At 43.1% G+C, this 21332-nt stretch overlaps 1 protein-coding gene across 1 annotated transcript in view; it reads left to right on the top strand.

Annotated features, from left to right (window-relative positions):
• The first annotated feature begins 3004 nt into the window (after positions 1–3004).
• The window catches only part of LOC126536648 (uncharacterized), a 45576-nt gene continuing 27248 nt past the window's right edge, over positions 3005–21332 (top strand). The window contains exons 1-5 of the mRNA XM_055073654.2: positions 3005–3254; positions 8837–8900; positions 9279–9364; positions 10263–10355; positions 15431–15490. Coding sequence (XP_054929629.2) covers positions 3180–3254; positions 8837–8900; positions 9279–9364; positions 10263–10355; positions 15431–15490 — 378 coding nt within the window. The 5' untranslated portion in view covers positions 3005–3179. The remainder of the gene's footprint in view (positions 3255–8836; positions 8901–9278; positions 9365–10262; positions 10356–15430; positions 15491–21332) is intronic.

The following is a 21332-nucleotide window of genomic DNA, read 5'->3' on the forward strand; positions in this document are numbered from 1 at the left end:
GTTTTTCTGAGATAAGCCCTAAACCGATCTTAATGACATTTGTTGCAATTGAGAGATAAAGTTAAATTCTAGTTACTGTTGCAAGCAGAATTTCGTTTTAGGGCCTGAGTTTTGTTACAAAATTTTCGGAAATGCGGAAGTTTGCAGAAAAAAAAAAATAGAAGCACGAAGTTTACAAATTAATAGCTCTGCATCAAGAACAGAAATCGCGGTTCTGTAAACGGCACCCAATAGATCATTGAAAGCGGACAAATCGCATATGTCATTTTATATCTTACATCAATTTGTTACGTTGTGTACAAAGGTTCCGCAAAAGCTATATTTTCATATCACTAGATTTTTGAGGTTCATGTATGACATATCAATTTTATCCGCTTTAGATGTACTATTAGATGAAATTTGTTATCATTTTTCATTGCTGAGTTAAAGAGTTAAGAACTTGATAGTTTCGTTTTCTGAAAATTTTAGATTTTTGCGAATTTTTAATAAAAAATTTACGACGTAAATATAAAGTTCCAAACCAACAGTCACTAAATTTAAAGTTTTTTTTTAAAGGCAGCAAACCTCGCCAGAGTTGGTGCAGTGGTTACCAAGAAAAACGAATTCTCCATTTACATTTGCCAGTTGCCCGTCTCTTCCGTCCAATCTCTTGACAACGGCACAGTACGACGATATTTTTCACGGGGAGGTGGGACTAGTCAAGCTGCCGTTATGCAGCTTTTATCCTGCCATCCCCACTGCTTTGTATACATCAGTTTACTTGTGTGGTAAAAAATAATCTTCTTCTTCTACATGTATTTCGATAGGAGCACCCGGAAAAAAAAGCTTCCTCAACTACCTCTCCACCTGCTCCAATAAACAGCCATATATAACAGCTGGGCTCTTGTCCAGCTCCCCGTAGGGGGGAACGCTATTATTGAAGGAAAGAAAGAGGCATACGAGAATAAGATGGTGATAGTCACGGTGGGAAAATGCTGCTGTAGCAGCAAATGAGTTCCGGGCCGAAGGAATCGCTGAAGTACGCTGTTTTTCTTTCTTTTTCTTTACGTGTGCCAGCGAGAGACAGAGTGTGAGAAGGGGTAGAATGCACCCCACCTGCACCACTAAAGTATCGCATGTTTTAAGAAATAGGACATAAGGTTGCTTTGGAAGGTGTTGGGTGAGGAGTAGAGAAAAGAGTAGGAAGCAGTAGAGAGGTATAGAAAATAGGATTAGGTGTGGGGTGAAATGTGAAAGTTTAAGAGGTATGGGGGAGAAAATGTGAAATAGAGAAAAAAAAAGCTACTATCAGCATCCACAGCCAAGGGGACGGGATCGGCAAGACAGCGGGCAATTATTGAACAAAAGTAATGTAAAGATTAAAGAAAATGTTTTTTTGTCCGTCTTCGCCTTGAAGGGATTCTTCTCCTTTTCTTCTTCTCGGTGTTCATTGGTTGTCTTGTGCGTGACGAGATTCTTTATTCTTGTCGGATTCAATTCTTGTGCTGGTTGTTACGTCCGTTGCTTGCTGTTGCGAAGTTGATAGGTTTTAAGCGGTTTGCTTCTGATCGTTGTAGCCCACTGTGTTCCTGTGTGTACATCTGTTATTTTGTTGGTTTGTTGCGGTGATATTGGCTGTTTGATAAGAAATAGCGGCTGAGGAGTCCTCACCAATAATAGTTTTTATGCACCATTTCTTTCTCATAACCATGTTGGAATAAGTTTGAAGATGTTGTTTTCTATTTTTGTTTTCACTGTTTTAGCTGAATTTGTCTTGCTTTAACACTGTATAGTGACTTCGTTAATTTTCTCTACTGTTTCCTCTATAATCGTCACTGTTTCGTTGTTAATAATAATTTATGGCGTTCGATACTGTAAGTTATCACCTATATTTTTTATAAGTTCATTTCGTCGTGTAGTTACAAGCGAACAGTCTTCCAGATAGAGGTCAAAACTGTCAATGACTTTCCCGGATCGACATTTTTATTCTTCCGTTACATTAAATCGCGAAAAGTAAAAAGGGAATCTGCCATGTCCTGTCGTTGCCTGGGAAGTATAGAAATTTGTTGGACAGCGTTTCGGAATGTCATTTACGTTCGTTATCCATTTGTAAGTGCAACTATCTGTTCCTTCTTTATTCCATATTTTGCTCCGTTCTGCATATAAATTTGCTGGTAGCTGTTTTGAAATAAATGCTTTTGAAATTCGAAGAATATCTCTTTGTCTTCCTTTGTGGCTTCCTTTGAGACATAGTATAACTTGCAGGGAGAGACATCTCATTAATAGCGATTACTACCGAATGAAAAACAAAAAAAGACCCTTAGATACTTGACGCGCCACCGTGGTTCAATGGCTATGGGGTTGCGCTGCCGATATCGGCCCCGAAAAAAAAAAAAACACTCTTTTAGTCTTTATTGGGTGCACACCATAGAAGAATCAGCCAGCGCAAGACAGGATTAATTGGAGATTGCTGTGAGAGGCCTTCGTCCTGCAATGGACATAGAATTGGGAAGACGATAATAGAAGACCCCACGTCGTCAGAATTAATCATGAGCCGTCCCTTGCATGCGACGTCGCTCATAACCCAATGCGCAGTTTCGGGAGGCTAAACCCCACAACTTAGCCAAACGCTTGCCTTTCTGAGTATTCATGTTGAGCTCTACGGTGGCTGCACGCGTTATCTTGTTCTATCTAGATAAAGCGAACGGTTTTCGTTGAGAGAGCAAGCTATCCAATGGTGAGCGTAGCTCGAGCTGCCTTCGAGACTGAGGAGGTGAAAGCAGGGAGAGAAAAAATATGGAGAAAATGAATGAATGAATGAATGAATGAATGAATGAATGAATGAACGCAGTTGCTGCGAAGAGAGTGCTCGAAGGCGACCTGCGCGACGCCACCGGTATAAGAACGACTCGACTAAGCGGCGAGCCCCTTCGGCCGTGCTCTCCTTTCTCCTCCCGCTCAGTGTCGGCCTTTCCCTCCTGCCTCGCTCTCTCTCTCAGAGTTCGGATCGGCGCAGAGTGGCGTTAGGGCTCCGGCGACTCGGTCGTGGCGATTCCGGCGCTCGCACTTCGGTGTTCCTCGGCGTGCCCGACGGTTGTCGCGTGCGTTTGCGCGAGCCGGAGGAGGCGCGCCATGCTTCGCGAAGCGACTCGCTGCTGCTGCTCGCCCGCGAGACCCGTGTCGCCCTTTTCACGCGAGTCATGGCACTGCTCAGGTCCTGTTGCTGCTGGTTGTCTGTGCGGAAAGGAAGCTTCGCTTGTGGCGTCTACACGCTTGTGAGTGAGAATCCTGGGATACTTTAAGCGCCCTGCCTGGCGAGACGTAGACTACAACTAGAATATTATTATTATTATTATTATTATTATTATTATTATTATTATTATTATTATTATTATTCCGGAGACATTAAAAAACAGCGATTGTTGAGCCGCTGTATAAAGCAGGAAAAAAAAAGATGATGCTGAAAATTATAGACCTATCTCTCTTTTGCCTGTACTCTCCCAAATACTAGAAAAGTTTCTGTTTGATTGTATGACTTCCTTCTTAAAGAAATTTTCAGTCCTAACGCCAAGACAGTTTGAATTTATTGCTGAGCGATGTAATATTACAGTCTTTGACCAGTTGACCGATGAATTATATTCTGCTTTAGATAAGAACCTGCATATTTGTGCTTTGTTTTTGGACTTAGAAAAAGCGTGTGAAACTGTAAATCATGACATTTTATTGGAAATGTTGTTTCGTGTGGGTTTTATGGGACCATTTTTTGATCTTTTTTGCAATTATTTGCATGACAGGTCAGAGGTAGTCATGGGTAGTAAAGAAATTGTTACCGCTAGGAAATATATTAAAGCTGGAGTTCCACAAGTATCCGCGTTGTCAACTCTGTGGTTCGATTTATTTATGAACGACTTTCCAACGATAATTGCGGAAGCTGCGGTGTCACATTATGCATGTGATACGGTCCTACTCACACGCCCTATGCGTTATTAGGAAACTATTAACGTTCTACAGAGCGCAGTTCATAAGGTCATGCAATGGTTTGAAGAAAATTGTGTATATATCAATGCTAAGAAAAGCAAAATCATGTGCTTTCGAAGTTCATTAACAAACTAAAAAAATAAGGTTGCCAATATTTTGAGATGATGATCATCCTACTTCATGTAAATGTGCTGCTACAGAATATGTGGAGACATTCAAATACCTGGATATAATGTTTCACAGCGGCAGGTCTTGGCAGCATCACATGGCATTTTTATGTGGCAAACTATGGAGTGTTTCATATCTACTTTTCAACATAAAGGGTTAAAGTACCTCTACCGGTCAAGAAAATGATAGTTCACGCACTAGCGTACAGTGTGCTGAGGTATGGCATAACGATCTTCGCCTTTTGTTCAGAGCGCTGGAAAAATCGGATCGATAAATTACTAAAAAATATATTACAAAATGTTGCTTATGGTACTACAGTACATTTCAATAATATATTCCATGAAATATGATTTTGCACATTCAAGGATTTATTTACCAAAACGGTTATTATGCGGCATAATTGGAGCCATGAATTCAAAGAGGCACATGTTGCACCTCGATTGTTAAGAGACAAAAACGTTTTAAAGGACGCTATTCGGCTACTAAGCATGGAGAAGCGAGAAGTGTATGCATCCCAAAACTATTTAATGATTTGGCTGATGAATTCCTTTTTGCAACTTCAGAAAAACATTTGGAGAAATTCATCATGAAACGTTGAATTTTATCCTGATCCTTTACTTTAGTTATTTATGCTTTCGTCTTTGTTTGCTATGTCATTGTCTGTTAACAGCTAATACTACCAACTATTCTTCTGAAAGTTGGCAAAAAATGTGTTATCATGTAAATATGCAACCACATCGCTGTACCGGCTCTTCCAGGCCTAGTGGCACAAATCCTCGTGAACTTAGACAGGCCTGTTTCCTTGTGTTGCTTTTGGATGTGTATATATACATTATTATTATTATTATTATTATTATTATTATTAGTATTAGTAGTAGTAGTAGTAGTAGTAGTAGTAGTAGTAGTAGTAGTAGTAGTAGTAGTAGTAGTAGTAGTAGTAGTAGTAGTAGAATTCACGGAAACTTGGTCGCTAGCAGAGGCTCATAGGAAATAGTGATGATAATTGGAAACTTCAAGTGCTGGATACGCAGAATTCAATTTAGTTCTGCTTGCCAAGAGTCTGATGCAACATGCGCCATGCGAAATACATATTGTTCCTTGAGAAACATAACGCCAGGATACAGGGTGGGCACGCTTTTGGTATGTATAACAGGACGTTTCAGCGCACACTGTAAACAATTTTAAAGTTGCCTGTGGTAAATAGCAGAATTGCAGCTCCTGAGCTGGTCTATCCGAAGAGGCGGACATTGCTTGCACAAAATGTCGAAGGGGATAATCATTTGATTAAGAAAAACTCACTACTTAAGTTTTTTAACTTATTACTTTATGGCCCACATTCCAATTTACGAATTCTAGCCATAGAGTTCGCAAGGCGGATCCACTTGGAGTGAATGACATCAGTTTCGAGATATTAATTCCCAAAATTTTCTCAGAAATGCGTTGATGGTCCAGTAACTTTGTGATTCAACGCATAAAACGATATTTTGTTGAGATGAATTCGTTTTACTATTGCTTAAATGAAATAATAAAGTGAATAATTTAGTCTGACAGTGCTGACGGCTACTTCATCCCAAGTAGCGGTAATATAGAGACGGTTATGTGTGATTAGGAAAAGTGGGACATTCTAGAAAAATCAAACCCAAAGATATAGCCAAGAAGAGCAAACCAGGTCTACTGTATACAGATAAACGGTGGAAACAGACCTGCATTGCATACACTTCCGAAGAGTTGTGGAGGTATGCGAGGCTGCGATAGGGTCTGAGGTGTGCAGTGCACACACATTAGAATGATACATAAATGAGATAATACGCGCATGCAGATACAAACGATAAAAGCGGGCTGCCCTACACGAAAAACATATAGGTGAGGAAGATACACATATATGAATAATACGTACCCGCAGGTATATAAGAACAAAACGTGCTTTAATCAACTGAATAAAGATCAATAAGCGCTTGAACTACGAATAAGCACCGACGAACTGGTTACTTTGAATATTCTTACACGTCTAGCCAATGTATAGCATCAATAAAAAAAAACCATTGTACGGTAGGCCCTTGTCCGATAGGAACTGTTGTGAGAAAAGCTGTACTTTTGTCTATAGTCTGGGCGATAACTAATTTGCATTGTTGTAAATGAGTATGAGTTAAGACCTATGCTATACCTTTCATTAGCATTGGTCTGAATTTGTGTTCGCCACTACCTGCCATTGTTTTATATGAATTGTAGCGAAGAGAACAACTGCGGGGTCGTGAATTGTTCGGTTGCTAACTATCATTTGGTCTCTTTAATCGAGTACGGGGGGTTTGAGACCTCTCGTGTAATTGGACGTGACACCAGTCTGAATTTACATTTGCCACCCTGAATATTTCGAGGGCCACGCTCACTCACGCCACCGTGTTCCCTATTATTTGCGTTCTGGATTGAGTTTAGTACTTTGCCGCACATCTTCAGTGCATGACGCATCTGGCGAAAGTTGATGAGTATAACGGTCACTTATGGAGCTTCCAATGCGAAAATCCCATGGGGAGCCACAGTAAGCGTATTTACCACATCCTTACGGGCTTAACAAAATAGGCCTTGAGACATGATTTAAATCTAATACCCCTGCCACATGGGCAAACTTGAGTGCACTTTGAGCGAGTGCATTCGCTAGTGTCATTCGGAAGCTGCCACGCGGCAACGCTTAGGAACCTTACAGCAGAGCGCACTTGTACGTCGGCGAGTGCGTTTAGAGAACGCCCTTCTCGGCGGCGAAGTGTGTAGCCTCGTTAGCTATGAGTAAAAAAAAAAAGTAATATTAAAAGCAGAGCCAGGAGTAATCTTAAATAAGATTTTTTTCAAATTTCTAAGCTTACAAGGTAATAAAATGTGCCATACCGCAAAAAAAAAAAAGAAAAAAGACAGGGAAACCTACTTGTCGGGCTGTTTACGAATATATGCTTTCTGTTCTGACTCTCGATCGCCATCGCCACCAGTTTGAAAGAACGCCTTTCTTTCTCGCGTAGCAGCGCGCCGTCAAAATGAAACTCAGTGCACTGAAGTGCACTTGCTCAAAGTGCACTTTAGTTTGCCCGTGTAACAGGGGATTTATATTATGTGTCTGTATAGAGCAGGCTTAAGTTCGCGAATGCATTCGTTTCAGAGATCGTGAGTTCATTTTAACAGGTATTTCTTCTTTCTTTCTTTTTCTATTTCTTCTAAAAAAAATTTTTAAAAAGGCACCTGTGGCAGATAGGAGAACTCAACTGCCTGAGGTAGTCTATGAGGCCGACAGAAATTGCACGAGAAATGACAATAAATGTTGGCTAACTAGCGAAATTTCATCAGAACATTCCAACTAATCACTTTAGGGTACATGTACGTTGAGGTCGATGAATTCAATGCGGCGAGTTCTCAAGGCATGTCTACTTGTAAAGATCTTTGAAGCTAGCACCGGTCTTGAGATAACAGGCGTTGAACTTGAGACCAAACGTACTGTTGTTTCACTTACTCTTCTTTTTACGAGACTCCTTCTTGAGCAGTGCCGGCCACATTTAACTGCAACAGTAATGCATTTTGTATAACAATTTCAGATTGCGTATATCGAAACTAACGCCACCCTCCGAAACCTTTCCGAGTTAAGTGGTCTTGCGAATTCACTGACTCCAATTTGTAAACTGCAATACGTACCCTAAAGCGATTAGTTTGATAGTTCCTGAGTGACATTTTTAATTGTGCGTTTACATTTCTCGTGTGCTAGCAATGTCCGCTTTTACAAATGCTCCAAATGAAGGGGCGCGATTTTGGTAGTGCCACAGTCAACTTAAAGGAAAGAAAGAATTGCTAAGAAAAAAGGAGTACCTGGTACTGCACTGCATAACACTGTAAAGGCTGGTATCTAGGAGTATGACTTTTAACCAATAATGTCGTGGATGATATTCCAGCCTTATATATAGCTTGCTGATTGCACAGTCCAAAGTTCCGCTGTAGCGCACCCCTGAGTGAAGCATTAAATCCCCAAAAATACAATATTGCATATTTGCCCTTGTAAAGCGCACCCTTCTTTAAGCCCTCCGCATTTAGAGAGCGAAAGTGAAAAAAAAAAGTATTTCAATAAGCAACACTCTCAAACGGTGCATAGCATAAGTGGCTCAGGCCCGCACCCTCTACAGAAATGGAAAAAGAAATGTTGCGGATCTTATTCGGGTAAATGCGACACTCGATTGTCGCTAGGAAATGTTAGGAGCACGGTAAGATTTAGTAGCTATTGGAACAGCTGTAATGGGACACCAGCCAGCCTATTTGACCGCTTCGAATCCCTATACGTGTCATCCCCACCATGCCGCTACCATCATTGTACTCATAGTACTCACTTCGCTGCTACGAACGGAATGCAAACTCTACTTGGTGGTATTGAGAACGTTTTGTGTCACCGCACCCACTATACCACCGTGCGTTTAGAAATAATTTAGCCTTTTTGGTACATTTACGTCAGTCAGGACTTATAGACATTCTTAGACCTTTTGTTATAGTGATCGGGGCTTGATTTATTCTCTTATTCCTACAATTGTTTATCTTTGTCTTCTTGTTTTTGCTTACATGCTTCTCCTCATGTCACCTTCAACATTTCATCTAAAGTAGCAAACCTTGTGTATAGCATTGCTGACATGTTCAGGTTCTACGGTGAGTCTTGAGAGCGGTTCTGTAACATTTATGTTAACCATTCCAGATCTTGTACACAATGCTGGTCGCTACAGGGGGATCCCACGTCGGTTCTGTGCTCTACTCACCGGGTAAGAGAAAAAAAACTCTTTTCGCTTTAGATCGGAGAAAAAGGGGGAAGTTGGTTGCGTTCTTATTGACATCATATGAAGCTCGCATTGGAATTTGCATAAAGGCTTTGCACTACAGCATACCCAGCATGGTAAGTGTTTAGCTGTGCAGAAAAGCTCAAGGCGAAGCCGCATTGATAGATGACCATGAGTGAAAAACTTAAGCCATGAGTGTGCGAAGCACGAACGTGGCAATATTTCGAGCCTTTCTGTGACGGGGAAATGAATGCGTGAAAATCTTTCACCTATCTTTGCCCATGCATGACAAGTGACGCAGACGCTTTTGCTTCCCTAAAAAAGAAGCCGTGACTAACGTCGAACTTTATTGTTTCTTTCCAGTGGGATTCTCGTTGATTCTTTTGCTCTTGAGTTTCTCTGGACTGTGCGTCGTATTTTCCGTGTTGCTTCTCTTGGCCTTGATTATCGTAAGTCTCGCAGCAAACTCTGGTACCTTCGTGTTATTTGTTTCGTCTCCAGTTCATTGCAACTTTTCAGCGATATCTTTATGTGAAAGTTGAAGTTTCCAGCTCGTATGGAAGAAAAATAAAGCACGAAGTACTGTTTAATGTCGCTCCTGCCCATGCGTTATGATAGGCACGTTTGGGAACTGTTTATTGATAAGCGAATGTTTCAAACCAAATTATGATCCTCGAATAGTGCTCCATGTAGATTACATATATATTTAACGGCACGCCCAACAATGCTAAAACGCCGAGGATCACGGGCACGCCTGGCACATAATTGCCGTAAACGCATGTTGTTCCCTACAAAGACTTGATGTAAGAGTTTTGTATGATGTATTTCTTCGTTCAGTTTCGCATTTTATGTTTGTATGTACTACATTACATTGGTGTTTTGGGTGATGTGTGTCATCTGTCTTATTGCGAGATGAATATTGCCATTGTTATGTGTATTTCATAACCATGTATCCTTTTCATCGTGATCGCGGTTACGTGATGTTTTTAAATGGCTTCAAGATTGTTTCTACGAGATACTCTACAGCCTATATACCATTTCTGACTATCCTGTTGTGGTAGCAACTTGTCTCCTCAGGCGTCCATTACGAGCATTAGGGCATTGCGAATGACGGCAAAGTCACACCTATAGCAAACACCTGGTTCTATGTGTGCCGTCTCATTTTTTGTTTTATCTTCGTGCACAACGCGCTATGTTTACCGCTCTTTTTGTTATGCTTGATAAATATACAAGGCTAACACAACAGCGCATTATTCATACGCTTTGTATTCATAGCTATATCCTTCTGGTTCTGCTACTTCCAACTACACAACCTTAAGTGCCGCATTATGTCATTCATTCTTGCAGGACAACCGCCTCTTGCTAATTCCTTGGTTAACTTTCGTGCCCATGACCACAGCGCTGGACATTGCACTGTCACTGTATTTCATCAAGGACCTTGTAAGTCTGCGTTTTCTACACAATTCAATTGAATACTATACTGCAGGCCGTCACCCCGCCAGTGATACTTGTATTTGAGAAAAACGTATTTCTTCCTTTCTTTCTTTTTCTCTCTTTCTCTCACTCTCTTTCTTTCCTTCATTGCGTTGGAGAGCATTGTGCACCTTATTACGTCGTGTCCCATATGGCTGTGGTTATATTCGTTGCTGCGACTGTCCTTTGGTAGTAAACATATACTCACGCAGAAGTTGGGAAGCCGCAGGTGTCGAAAACACTTTCTTTTCTTTCTAAAGCCCAGACACGCAGGCTGAAATCAGGTGATACAGCTCACGTGCGCCTGCTCACCCAGTGCAACCCACTGAGTCAATTGCACGGGTGTGGTAGAAGAAAGTGAAATGTTTTGCCGATGCCAGGGTCGCTAAGCTTTTGCTCGTTAGTGTATACAGAGCTCGGGGATCATATTCCCGATCGATCATTTTCGAGGATATCGCTTTTCACTGCGTGTTGATTGGCTAAGCCACCGAGAGGGTGCTCGCTGCTCGAGCGAGGCGTCGCGCCGGCTGCAACTTCGAACAAAAGCGGGAATATCCCTCAAATGGATCGATCAAGAATCCTAGCCCGTATACGGGTGGCGTACGTCATTGGGGAGTTTTAGGTTGTTCGTAAACGTGTTGCCCTTAGCGGAACACCGTGTTACTGGGAACGTAAACGTGAGCAGCATTGTTCGTGGTGCCATACGAGGGCACTGAGTTTAACCAGGGAAGGTATTGTTATTATTATTATTATTATTGTTGTTGTTGTTGTTGTTGTTATTATTATTATTTGTTTTGAACACATATATACAATTAACAGGAAAGGGAAAGCGAGGAGCAGGCTGGCAACTGCCACCGGAAGGGTCACAACGCCTGCCTACTCTTCAGAAGGGAGGTGACAGCAACAAAGAAATGGAAGATAGGAAGGAGGGGAGGAAAGAGGAAAGGAAGAGCAACAGGACAAATCTAAAGAATAAAGTTTAACACAGTACAGATCACACACAGTAGGGCCGGTCACTGAAGGTCGTGCTACTACAGAATGTTGAATAGAATAGTTTCGACGCTACAAACGTGAACTTAAGTTAGTTAACTCTAGAAAAGTAAGTATAGCGCGATGAGCCTGATCACGTTTAGAGGCACAATCACTGGGGTACAAACCTTCGTCGAGTTTTGTACACCGCAGGCCAAGGAGATGATAGTCTCTCACTAGCGACATGCGCTGCGCACTGAAAGCGGGACACTCAAATATTAGATATAAGATATAAGATATAAGATACAAGATATAAGATATAAGGTATAAGATAGAGAACTATTACTGCAGTAATCAATCATGTTCTACTCAGCTGCTCGTAGAAGATTTGGCTACAAAAAGGTTACCTCGCAGCCTATTTTTAGTGTTCTTTTTCGAGAACACCAATATACGAGGTCAGTAAAATGAAAACCTCTTTCTTTAATTATTTATTGAATACGCGCGGCACAAAGCTGTATTACTTTTCGACATCATGTCCCCCAAGTCCAATGCAAATTTAGCAGCTTTTGCATAGTACTTGTGTTCCCGTAGAAAAGAATTCGTTTAGGAGCGGGCGTGACCACTCGTAAAGCGCGTGGTGTGCCTCTTCATCAGGATGAAACTTCTTGCCGCCCAAGGCTTCTTTCATTAGTTCGAACATATGGAATTATATATGCTACCATATATGCTGACATATCTGCTAAAATATGTATGCTAAATGTATATGCTAAGTATATGCTCAAAAGGTGCGCTTCAGACAGCACAGCTCAGGACGCGGCAAATCAACGAACGAAACGCAGAGGGGAGGTAGCGGTAGTGCCCCATCTGCACAGAGCGGCACATGGTCTTAAGAAAATGGCTAGCCGTGGGGACACAAAAGTGGTCTTTTCAGCGCCAGAAACACTCGCGAAAATATGTCGGTCAACAGACCCGTACCGTAAGCCAGCTGTCAGATGCTCTACGAATCGTCGTAAAACACCAGTGGGTTGCGTAGAAACTGTTGTTTACGAGCTTCCGCTGTCCTGTGGGAAAAATACATCGGACAGACAGGAACGTGTCTTAATGATCGGTTACGAGAACATATATAGTATAAACGTGAGAAATAAGCAATACGGTCAGCTGTCAACCCACATTCAGGAATGCGGCTGTGCGCCGGTGTATGGGTCCTGCCATGTTCTTGCGAAGCACAAAGATAGAGGTGTGCGAGAGATTATTGAGTCTCAGGCTATCTGTTGGAATAGTGATACGTGTGTTAGAACCCCTTCGGTCGACTTGTTAGGTAAGGAGACGGCTTTTTTGGATGGTTAAGCTTTGGATGATGTAGCGCATTGTGGTGTCGTCTCCCTTCCGTCCCTGTTAGGCAGGCGCTAAATAAGCTTTCCTCTAAGTCAGTTTTTCAACGCGCCCAACAAATGGCAATATGGAAGTCGCTCGGGGCAAGGTATAGCGAGTATGGTGGTTGCAGAAGACACTCAAACTTCAGGACTGTTATTCTCTCACCTGTTGCAGCAGCCGTACGGGGTCGTGCACTGTCATGTTGCAACCTGCTGACTACAATCCACGGTGTTTCGATTTGATTGCAGGTCGAAGATGATATTTTAGGTGGTCAGAGTATGATTTACGAGTTATAGTGGTGGTCCCTCGCCACGTGTAGTGCTCCAAGATGACGCCATTTTAGTCCCAAAAGAGGGTCAGCATAACTTGCCCTGCTGATGGCTATGTTTGGAACATTTTTTATTTGGGTGGTGAGGTATCGCTTCCGCTCTCTCTATTTCTGGTTGCTGCTATACGTAAACCCAGGTTTCGTCCCTGGGGACGATTCTGCGCCGCAAAAGCTGTTCGCACGCACGCATCACCACGTCGCTGGTTCAATTCAGGAGTCAGCTGCCGGTTTACCCACCTTGCACACAGTTTCAGAGCGCACGAAACCGAAACTGGGAAGCTGCAGCGAGCGCAGAGCCGCGACCCTCGATGCGACCTTCGGCTTACGTCACCCAGCAGCGGTGGCTCGGCGTGCGGCGGCTCCGTGCTCCTCACTATCGCAACGCGATATTGGCGGGTAAACCCATTTTTCCAGATCCAAAAGTTGACATGGCTGGTACGGACAGCTCGCTTCAATTGCCCAATTATGCTGAAATCACTGCCACTAAATGGTTAAAATATAATTAAGTGACTTTCGCTAACTTGCGACTAATTATTTCGTATCACCCGTCACCCCGTGGTCGCCACCACAGACGGCATGTCTCTCAAAGAACCGTCCTTTTATTTCAAAACGGCAATTTGAGATATTACGCAAAATTTTAGTAGAAACACCCCGTATACCTTCGGACCACCGGAGCTCCACAGTAGCCGAAACTATATACAGCTATGAAGCTTACGAACACCGAAGCTATATATAGCCTTATAGAGATATAGCTTAGGCTATGGTCGGGTGGATGAAAAAACTTGCCCTTTCTTGATTATACCTTGCGGGATTCCGCAGATCTCATTTGCTATATTAAGAAATTTGAGCTCTGTACATGTCTTGCCGGTCTGTTGGCGCCCTTTCTATTCCGCGATAATCTTGAGTCGGTTTGAAAGCAACGAAGGCATTGGAAGTTTTGTCATGTTTATACCTATATTATGTCCACTCAAATACGCGTTGAACAAAGAATAGTCTGCGCTGGTATATGGCTATAATATTAGAAGGCGTCTTTATGAGTAGGACTTGACCAATGACCTTGAGGAACGAGCTGGTGCTGACATTATTGTGATCTCTGTCAGTTGTCAAGCGGGAGCTATTCAACATGTGCCATAATTTAAAGCTTCCCCATAACGCAATCTCGGACGGTTTCGGAAAATTTATTGAACCTTCGTGATGGTACGACCCGACTCCGAAGTGACGATTATCGCTGCTGTCATACAGTGTTTGGAGTCTGACTTTTTGAAACTGCGAGGAAAAAAAATACGGGACAAGACCAGACATTCGTGTTTGTCGGGTGCTGTCCCATTTTTTCCCATAGTTTCCGAGACGTCAAGTAAGCAGTACCGACAAGCTCGGTTTTAAAACCTGTTTCCGTGTTTATAGCATTGAGAACACAACAGCAAATTTGATAAGGCCTATACGGCTAAGAAGTCAATATGTAGGACACGATGTATCGCAACTCGAGGTCGTTTATCTCAAACCCGAATAGTAATGAACGCAAGCAGTTCGCATTTAGGAAGGGCGTTCTTGCGCAGACACATACATTCTTTCTGTTTGAGTCCCTGTGCAGTTTTCATAGATAACAACTGGTCCGTGTAACATACTTTAAAGGAAGTTTCAGAAATACGGGACCGAATGTTAGAGAGCGCAATGCACCGGACGCGCCGAAGAAAGCAAGGATAGTACCAAATTGAATTCTGGGGTCTTACGTGGCAAAAGCAACATATGATAATGAGGCACGCCGCAGTGGAGGACTCCGGGTTTATTTTGACAACCTCTGTTTTTTTTTTTTTTTGACGAGCACCCAATGCACGGTATACACGGACATTTTTTTTTTTTTTTTTGGATGTCGCGCCAATCGAAATGCGGTGGCCGCGGCCGCGATTTGAGCCCACGCCCACAGGCTCAGCAGCACCACGCCAAAGCCAGTACGCCACCACGGCGGATAAGGGTACAAAAGAACGCAGAAAGCCTACAATAACGTTTCGGTTTTTGCGCACGCTAAGCCCCTTTAGGTACACGCTATTCCTAAAACTCCCTACTAATTAACAAAACTACCTCGGTGAAAATATGCTCAACATCCATGAAGGTACATGAAAGGCATAGGTGACATCTACGTGAAGATTGCATTCGCCTTCAGGTGGCTGCACAGTTTTTCTTGACAACGACGTACTTTATTTTCGAATGAGAAGTCGCGTTTCGCTTGTCGTGCGCATTGTTATAGGTATATGCATTCTACACTGTGCTTCTGTAATTATTTTTTACCCCCCCCCCCTCCCCTTACGGCATTCTCACTGAGCGAACCACAAAGTCCAAACATGCATTGTTTATTTTTTTTTCTATTTTTCAGAAAGTCAACGCTTTTGTGATCATCATGTACATCGTGGACTACACATTGAGTTCCATTAACGTAAGTTTCCATAAGCTAAGCTGCCATAGGTGCATGAAGTGTGATGCATGGAGGACATTAAAGGAATTATGGTTCACTTCTCAAAGCTAACCTGTTGTCTTTTCGGCATAAGCTTGTGCTTTATTTTGAAGACGAGATCTTCTTTACCGAGTCCATGTCAAACTGGGGTTCGGAAGATCTGGGTACCTAACTATATTAGTGTAGTAAATTAGACGATTTCTTGCCTTCTAGAACACGCAGAACAAAGAAAAAGGCGTGAGAATGAATCTTGGAATGAAAAAGGCGCACCAAGCTAGCATGGAGCTATGTACAGAGAAGTTATTATGAGTAATTAGCGCAAAAAGGCCGAAAACAACGCAGATGTGCTGTTAAGACTGGGTGTACCTAAAACGTGAAGCGGAAGAGTGCCTTTACTCAATAAAAAATTTGGGCTGGTCCCTGATATAGTGCAATATGAGATATGAGACGATTTCGAACGTAGATCAGTTAAAAGAGAAGGAAAGCGAGGACATGTAAATGCTTAATAAGTGTTTTATGTAAGAGTGAGACGGTGCAAAAGCAAGGTGAGGTGGTGTAGGTGAAGTAAAGGTGACTGAATAGTGGTTGAAATCGAAGAAAAAAGGTAAGGTCTCATGGGGAATCCTGTCTTGCTTCCTGAATAACAAACGTGGAAATAAATGAGTCAACAAACCACATGGTACAATAATGCGCCCTAGGTGACCTTGCCTTCCTTTCAATGTCAACCGACTCGTCTCGACAGGCAGTCGCATATCGTGATGTTTGTGTTCGTGATGAGTCAAATGTCAAGCTGCTGTCAACAAATAGTTGCCGCATTCTTGACAAAATAACAAGGACACTAAAGGCGTCGTGCCGGCACGCCTTTATAGTGATAACAGTAGCAAGTTTACACTTTGCTGCCTAATTAGGAAAGCGAAACGGCATAGTACGCCTAATAGAAATGCCACAAGCTAAAAACCAATGCACAGAAAAAAAAAAGAAGACTTACCTCAAAATTCACTCCACTTTCCGACTCCATTGAATCCGGCTCAACCGAGCTGCCAGGTTAGTGTATAGTCGAAGTTTCGTGTGCCGCAAGAACGAATGATGGTGCATGTCAGGGGTGACATTCGACGAGGTTGGAACACCATGCGGTTCTTCTACTTATGGTGTATTCGACCGGCCGCCTCCATTCTCGGAATTAGGGTCGCGCAGATACGACGTTCCTCGAACTCGGAGGGCGCAAATAAGAACGCAATCCTGACGCGCGGCTCGCTTTCCGGGGAGGAAAACGGCAGATGCGAAACAACCTCGCTGCTTTGCTTAGCCAAAGCTCCCGGCTTTGGCGGTAGACACGGCGGACGCGCCTGTGCGGCGAGCGCCAATTGGTTCAGACGTCCAGGTATAGCGCACTCTATACGTCCAGGCATACAGTGGCCTAGGTTGCCTACGTTACGGGGGACCGTCGCCAACAGCGGCAACGCTGTGTGGCGATAACGTGGTGGGAAATGCTCACCTCGACGATTGCTCCGACCGTAGGGCTTTGAGCGCCTGAGAAGCGCTCGACGCGGCAGGAGAACGATGGAAAAGAACCATGCGAACGCAAGTTGCTTTTTCAACCAGTCGAAGACAAGACTATATACTCTCCAGAGTGGTCTAGACAGCCTAGAGCGCTCCGAAAGGACCAGCCGAAGATGCCATTAGAGTAATGTAAACACACAGTGAGCGAATAATCGAAAAACATGAATTTTTTCGAGGCTACCAATGAAATCGACTATGCATATCGTAAAAGTTTTGTGTCGTTCGTTTTAAAACCATGTGGCAGGTGCCGAAACGACTGAGCGTCTGTTCAAGCGAGGTGCGATGTCGGCAGTGCCGTCTGCAGTTGGCATGACGTAGCGTCTTTGTGCGCAGACGGCACAGACGGTCACGCGGAGATAGCAGTGGCGGTGGCTTGTGGTCTACTGCTCTGCAGTTCCGCCACAGCCAGCGAAAAAGAAAGGCCTATTTTCTATCAATCTTTGACCTTTGACCATCACAAGAGGGAACTTTTTTTACCATTGCAAATCAGGGTTTAGCCTTCTCGTAAACGTGTACTATCCTGTGTGGAATACCGATTTATCGGAAACACCTGCTTGAACAGCCGCGTTGTTCGTGCCACCTTGTGGCACAGACTTTAACTAGAGATGACATAGAGCTATTATTCCAGTGACCTGTCATATACTGTCGGTATAAGGACATATTCGTTGCTGTTCAGTCTCTCTTGTTTTTAAATTTTATTAGACGAGAAAAATCACGTAGCACAAGAACATTTCAAACGTGTGGTAGTTAGAGAAAACGGCACACGATGTCGATACCAACATTGCTACTCACAGCCATGGCTTCAGCAACCCAGAGATACATTCCAGTTCTTATCTTCATCATCTTTCTGCCCATTCTGCTACACCCCCCCCCCCCCCCCCCCCCCTCAGCCGACGTTTAGGTGCCAGCCGCGAGCTAGACAGTTACAATACGGTCGACATGCTTTTCTCTTCTCTGCCAATCAATTTCCCTCTCTCCCTCTCTCTCTCTCTCTCTCTCTCGTTAATAGTAATACTTTACAGGCAAGCAACAACTTTCTGCCGGAATACTTGAATGCCGGAAATGCGTGGACGGGTACACGTGCAGAAGCTTGAATAAATTAATAAACCATAGCAATAAGCACTGCCCAGGATAAGGGCCCAATGCACGGAAGGAAAAGAAAGAAACTACATGTAGGCGAAATATGCAGGCCTCTTTCAAAGCTGCGAAAAGCTAAATTGTGCTTTATTTTTTCCACCTGTGATGTAATATTTGCGCTACGTGCAGAGTTAGAAATTGCCTCCGCACGCAAAGATTTTACGTAAAAACGTTTACCAGAGACGATGTAAGTTAAACAAAGAATGCGCCAAAACAAATATTTGTAAGTAATGAAAGAGGAATCGAAAGAGAGTATGGAGAACTTGTCTGAATTCAGGTTTGATTGGACGCGCACGGCAGGCTTCATCCAATCCTGAAATAACAGAGTGCAACTTGTCAGAATGAATATTTTGTATATATACTAAAATAAGAATGAGGGCACTCGACAGGGAATACTAATTGGGGGATTGAAGGGACTCGGCTGTCAACATAAATCACACACAGCGGGGAATACTGGTTGTTTCAGCGGACACTTCCAATATTTCTTTTTAATTGCCTGTGACAGATAGCACAATTCTAGTCCATGAGCTGGTATAGTCGAAGAGGCGGACATTACTTACACAAAATGTTCAAATGTATAATCGGCTAACTAACAAAATTCGCAAATTAAGTTTTTAGCTAATTACCTTAAGGCACATATTGCAATTTATGAATTCTAGCAGTGGAGTTCGCAAGGCGGATCCATTTGGAAAGAACTCTCAGGGTGACACCAGTTTCGAGATATTAATTCTCGAACTTCGTGGAGAAATGCATTGGCGTTTCAGTTGCTTTTGTGCTTGAATGCATGAAAATACGTTTTGTTAATAAAGTAAGTGGAGCGACAGTGCCTATTGACGGCGCATATCTCGTAAATGGTCATGTTCCTATGGATCATGTTCACCGAGCATGCCACAAGCTGCCTTGAGTCAAACACTCGGGGCAGCTTGTGGCATGCTCGGTGGGAGTGGTCTACGTCATGGCACTTTCGTGCGGCAAAAAATACTTTGGGCAGACGGGACGCTGCCTTAATATCCGCCTTAGGGAGCACCAAGGGGCGATCAGGAATGCAACAGGTTCTAATTTGGCCGCGCATTGTAGAGGTTGTTTATGCAAACCTATGCTTGAACAAACGGAAATATTGTATAAAAATATGAATCAAATCAACCGCGAGATTGTGGAAGCCTACTTCATGCATGTAAATTCAGGCGCATGTGTAAGCCAGACCTCTATCACTCTGCAGGATAAAGAAACTGATTTTTTGAATGGCAAGATAGGCTAACACCCTTGTAAACGTGACTTTACACGTGTTCACATTTTCTGTATATTATAGTCCCTTGTTTGAAAAAATAAACAAGTTGTTAGTCTGCGCTCCGTATCGTGTACTTCCTCTCGTCTTTCGTCCGGTTTGCGCTGCCCACCCAAAGCAACATGTTCAATCACCAACTCACCCAGCTTGCCGAGTTAATTCGTAGATGGTGTCATCCATACAATTGTTTTCGAGTGGATACACCTTGCAATCTCACCCGCTAGAATTTGTAGATTGCAATATGTGCCATAACAAAATTAGATAAACACTTATTTAGCAAGCTTTTGTTACTTAGCCGATTATGCCTTTCAATCTTTTTGTGCAAACAATGTCCACCTGTTCGAGTAGATCAGCTCATGGAGTAGAATTGTGCTATCTGCCACAAGCGATTAAAAAAAAAAGTAAAGTGTTTACCGAAACACTCTGTATATAGCTGCCTTCATTACGTTCGACTATAGGTCGGTCGATTCAACGACCGCTACTTTGCTTTTGGCTGATAGATGCATGGAACAGGGGTTAACACAATTTGCAGGCCTCGTCCACGTCTTCCGCAGCTACAGAAAAGATTATATTGTGAAATGGGCGTAGCAAGCTGCCATTTTTGTTTTGACATTCTGTCTCGTTCAAATGTCAATGCAACCTCTTGGCGCTGCGAAGACTGCTCGGAGGTCTATAGAAGATATAAGAAATTACTATTTCCTTCCGTCCTTCCCTCCTCTCTCTCCCTGTTATCCTTGTTTTCCCCTTTCCCAATCCCCCGGTGTAGGGTAGTCAACCGGACATTATTCTGGTTAACCTACCTGCCTTCTACGTTTCTCTTTCCTCCCCCCCCCCCTGCTCCTGGCCCTCCCGGAATGCTGCGCCAGCTGCTTCAAACAAGCTGCATATAACCGCAATGAGTGAGTGAGTGAGTGAGACTGATCAAGTAATATAGAATGCGTGGCAGGCAAGAAAAAAATCATACCGTATTCTTGCCAAGGTTCTTTGTCGATAGTGAGTGAGCTGTGGATATTTAAACAAAAAAGTATTCTAGTACGAAAGCTAGAATTTTCAATCATTCAGAAGTGCAAACGAAAGGCAGTTCCAGGAATCCAGATAGCTTTGCTTCGCCTGGTTTTCGTACCAGCCTCTCAAAGATCACCCGAATTACTTCGGAAAGTAGGGCCCTGACGTATCGCCATCGCATGATAAGTGCCTTGAAGAATTTAGTGCTCATAACAGAAAAATAAGCGCTCTCTTTCTCTTTGCCTTTCTTTAGAAGGTACTGGTGGGAGGGGGCGTTAGGGGTGTTCCCGCTTTTTTTCTCTCAAGTTATTTCTGTCATCTCGCCCGGTGGGCTTTCGAATTCCCACGTACGGGAAGAAGATGAAAGCTGCCAAGACGCGGGACGATTGGGAAACTGGCACACACACAAAAAAAGTTTACGAACACTGTATGCTGGAAGCTCTTGGCTTTTAAAATGGTGCGACTGCTTGGCGCTTGCTTTGAAGCTTTCAACGCGGAGTGAAAAGTTCCGACTTGTTCTCTCTTTTTAGCAGCATTTGCGCTGTCATCTCGCACCGGCATTCCCATCTTTATTTATTTTTTTCTCCAACTTATCAGAAATGCGTGTAGTGCCAACAACGGTGTTTCACTCACTAAAAGCTCGTGCAAGATTTCTCGCAGAGTTACTATTACTTTTATTTATTTCATTCATTGATGTATCTTGTTTTGTCAAGAAAATAGACGTTGCGGCGCACACCCGGGAAGGATGCTACTGGATGGATATCATTTGAATTTCTGAGTTCCTGCAACATTGGCATATTCCTCACATATCGCGCGAGCATTTTTGTGTGCGCACCT

The sequence above is a fragment of the Dermacentor andersoni genome, chromosome 4, assembly GCF_023375885.2.
Source record: "Dermacentor andersoni chromosome 4, qqDerAnde1_hic_scaffold, whole genome shotgun sequence".
Lineage (NCBI taxonomy): Eukaryota > Metazoa > Arthropoda > Arachnida > Ixodida > Ixodidae > Dermacentor > Dermacentor andersoni.